The 3796-nt window shown below is 36.6% G+C and overlaps 1 protein-coding gene across 1 annotated transcript; it reads right to left on the bottom strand.

Moving 5' to 3' along the window:
- LOC108661854 (protein SIEVE ELEMENT OCCLUSION A-like) lies at positions 1-3250 on the bottom strand. Its single transcript, XM_018120618.2, has 7 exons — positions 3036-3250; positions 2815-2910; positions 2330-2730; positions 2147-2244; positions 1467-1624; positions 872-1339; positions 1-796 (listed from the first exon to the last, which is right to left on the bottom strand). Exons 1-7 carry the CDS (start codon positions 3195-3197, stop codon positions 203-205), a joined length of 1977 nt encoding a protein of 658 aa, XP_017976107.2. The 5' UTR covers positions 3198-3250; the 3' UTR covers positions 1-202.
- Between the last annotated feature and the right edge of the window lie 546 nt (positions 3251-3796).

Raw genomic sequence — 3796 nt, 5'->3', positions numbered from 1 at the left:
TGATCTTGAACTCTTCACTAGCCAAAGCTCCTTAATGTATAGGACTCCTAAAAATTGTTCATAACATAATAATAAGAAAGCAACATATAATACAATCTTGTACTTCTTCATGATCATCCCATCGGTCTGGTAAAACCCAAAAGTGATATTTATTTATCACAGTAGCATCTTGTCGATGTCCTGCTCAAACATAGTTTGCTAATTACTCAGAACAGCAGCGATACGTGTAATACATCTCCATTTCTTTGGAACATGTCGGGCAACTTACTATCCCTGGAATCTCCCCGAGAACGGGGAGGTGAACATTGATGCAGCCATGGATATCCGGTATCTTATACGTGCAATAATTTCGGAGTGCTTCAAGAAAAAGAGGCCCTGTTGTGTCCTTTTTCCAATCTTTATAGTTTGACATGATGGTTAGAGCCATTTCTCCGTTGGCCGTGACCATCACAGCTGATCCGATAGAGAACATTGCCCACGGTTCGCCATTGCTAGCGTAGCCAAGTAGTTTCAAGGCTTCGTGCATCACGCGATCAGTTTGACTGGTCTTGTCCTGTTGGATTTCTGCATACAATATACTCTCCAGTCGGGTCCAAAACTGCCACTGAAATTCAGAGTCGATCACGTGAATGTCAGGACTAAGCAGGTGGCTTGGTAGCCCTTTGCCTTTGCTCTTTCCCACGTAAACCAGTTTAAAGGAAACGCCGACAGTAGCATTTTTTACTTTTTCCGTGAACTTCTGAATCCATGATATATTTTCACCCCCAAACAAGCATACGAATGTCACGCTCCGCATCTGATAAATCAAGTATCAGAAACTGAACCAAGGCTTAAATACAAAAACAAGCAAAAAAGAAAAAAGAAAATGTACCCGTGGCAGTATGTCGAGATCGATCTGCTCATCAAGCAGGAGTTCAAGTTTCCAACCAGTTTTCTCACCAATCTTATTCCAGAGCTGATGCTCTTTTTCATCAGTGAATGGGAAGGCCGAATTGCCCCACGTCCACAACATTGGGAGTGCATTTCGGCACGTCACATCTCCTTCTTGATTCAGCGACACAGCAATGGGGTTTTTTATAAAATTGCATTCCTTCTTGATGTATTCAATGAAGGCCGGTCCAATGTTGGAGGGTTCGACCGCGCCCCATTTCATCAACTGTTTCAGCTTCGTAAACTTTATCTTTTCGTAAGTTGCCACGTCCACAATTGGGAACCATAAGATTTCATACCGCTGATTGTTCATTTGGTACAGCCGATTAAGAACCTTAATCTCTTCAATGGAGATGTCAAGATCTGATATGAGAAGCAACACATGCTTTTTTCTCAGTTTTTCAGGAACCTGTTTGTAGACATACAATGTGAAAAACAATAATAATAATAATAATAATAATAATAAAGGCTTTAGCTAAATGGAAAGGACTTCAAAACGGAGCATACAGCCTTAGAGGAAGTGTAAATGAACCAACCTGAATCTTCATATGATACTTAATTTTATCAATAAGTTCCCAAAAGCCAATTTTAGGAATAATGAGTTCCCAAACGCCTTCATGCTGCCGGTACTCTACTTGTTCATGCTGGTAGTACTTTTCGCCTTGTTTTGCCTCGTAATCAGTTGTTAAATTGGCTTTATTGTTTGAAAACATTTATCAAAACAAATATATTAGAAGAAATAGAAATATAGGGATAGGTAATGAATATATGTATATATATATCATCAATTTTTAAGTGAAAATCAATTTATGAAACATTGTTTTTTATATTACATATAATAACAAATTATATATTTATAAAACATGATAAGTAAATAAAATAGTGTTAAAAGATTATACATTAAAATTCCAAAGAACTTGGCATTGAAAAACTTTTGTAAACTCAGCAAAAGAGAAAGCTAGCAAATGGTCCACACAAAGCCTTAAAATTGCAGAAAGAAAAAGATAAATGAAAAGGGAGTGCATAGTGAGTGTGTGAAGAGTATCAAAGAATTGAGTTTTAGTATAAAGTATATATAAATTTCAAGTCATCTATCTTTTGTTGTTTTGAGTCATAAAAGAACAAAAGGAAATTAAATGTCTTATTTAATTCTTAATAGCTTGTGTATATATACCAAGAATGAGTAATGTTATATACCCAAAGGTCAAAGACTTACCAGCATCCTTTCTGCAACGTTCTAATTTCTCTTGAAGGACATAGTTTACATAGCTAACTTCATGTGCCAAGCGTCTTATTGTTGACTCAATAATGTACCTGAAATCAGAGTAAAAAAAAATTTGGTTACTTTAATTGTATTCATAAGTTGGAGTTGAGACATAATGAATGGATCAGGGCTTACTCTCTTTTGCTTATAATGCTTGCAATTTGAACAACAACGCTAAGGATCTTGTAAGTAGCGGTGGGGAAATAATCCATGGCATCCTTCATGGACGGTGCCTCTTTTGGAATCTTGGAAAGAGTTGGAACCAAGAAGGCGAAATTGATGTTCACCACATCCACCATGGCCTTCAAAAGTTGTTTAAGCACATTTATATCAAGTTTGAGCACGTGACCTTTGAGGAGATCCACGGACATAGCAATTGGGTCCGTGGTGCGGTGATTCAAAAGCATCAACAACTCCCCGATACTCAAGGCGAAAGCTGCTACGGCTAGCACTACTTTGGCGTTCCATGAATAATTTCTAAGCCTTTTGAGCAGCACCATTGTCGTTGCCTCCACATCTGAAAGATTGCATGAAATCTACAAGTACATGTAAAATTTAAAATCCTTAAGAGTAAGACACTGGTAAACAAAATCATCTATAATTATATGTTAAGCAACAACCTCACAGGAGATGCTGCGTATATCATCCAATGCTTGACGCATGCCATCAAAGTTCTCCAGGCTGCAGATCATATCATTTAAACCTTCAGACTCACCCTGCAACAAATAAAATTCATACGAATCAATCATTCGAAGAGGAATAGCACTGTTTAAAAATTTTCTTTTTATGATCAAGGAGCAAAATGAAAGGCAAAGTAGCTAGGGGAGTGATGTTTAAGTACCTTGCAAGCAGCTGCAACGTTTTGCAAAATGCTCTCAATGACCTTAACTAGTGGTCCGAGATCAACTTCACGAGTTTGATCAAAGACATGGGTTATCAGAATCTTCTGTGACAGCTCCTGAGATATCGTGATGGACTGACAGTTGGATGTAGTAGCAGCCATTTTAGGAAGGTGGTAATTAAGGATGATCGAGATTGAAGAGACGGAGTTGGTGTTTTTAGGTTTGGAGTGAGGACTCCAAGGATGCAGCAAACACACTTATATATAAGCTGGCAGTAGGTATGGTACTCAAGAAGACAGGATACCATAGTAAAGTAGGTGCACTGCAAGTTTAAATGATGTCAGACAAGTGACATAATCAGTTCAAGACGATTTTTCCTTCACTCATTTGGGTCATAATATCAAACACAACTCCAATTCTATGAAATATGGCGTTTAGATATTTGATGAGGAAAGATTAGGAGCGTCAAATAGATCATTGCAAGGTTGATTTTTGTATAAGATTGGATGACTAATTGTATAGATAGGCCGAATTTCTTTATAATTTTAAGTAACCACTTATTGTCATTCATTACTTCTCAATGAAATTTATAACTTTGTATGTTTAAGCTAGTTCATCATTAGGATAATCTATGAAGATATTTATAATTTTTTTTGTTATTCACTTCAAATTATCTTCAACTAAAATAAATATTAATAAATTAAATTGAAAAATGTAAATCAATGGAATCTAGGATTTATATATTAGCTAAGCAGAGAAA

The sequence above is a fragment of the Theobroma cacao genome, chromosome 5 (genome assembly GCF_053813885.1).
Source record: "Theobroma cacao isolate CCN51 chromosome 5, ASM5381388v1, whole genome shotgun sequence".
Lineage (NCBI taxonomy): Eukaryota > Viridiplantae > Streptophyta > Magnoliopsida > Malvales > Malvaceae > Theobroma > Theobroma cacao.
The sequence above is the reverse complement of the archived record's forward strand: the minus strand, read 5'-3'. Positions and strand labels throughout refer to the sequence as shown.

What these genes read in the sequence shown, in the direction of transcription:
- LOC108661854 (XM_018120618.2), bottom strand. Translation starts at nt 3,197, where the DNA reads ATGGCTGCTACTACATCCAACTGTCAGTCCATCACGATATCTCAGGAG. An exon ending in ACGTTGCAGCTGCTTGCAAG is followed by an intron (nt 2,911 to 3,035) that starts GTACTTAAACAT and finishes TATTTGTTGCAG; the next exon opens with GGTGAGTCTGAAGGTTTAAA. An exon ending in AGCATTATAAGCAAAAGAGA is followed by an intron (nt 2,245 to 2,329) that starts GTAAGCCCTGAT and finishes CTCTGATTTCAG; the next exon opens with GTACATTATTGAGTCAACAA.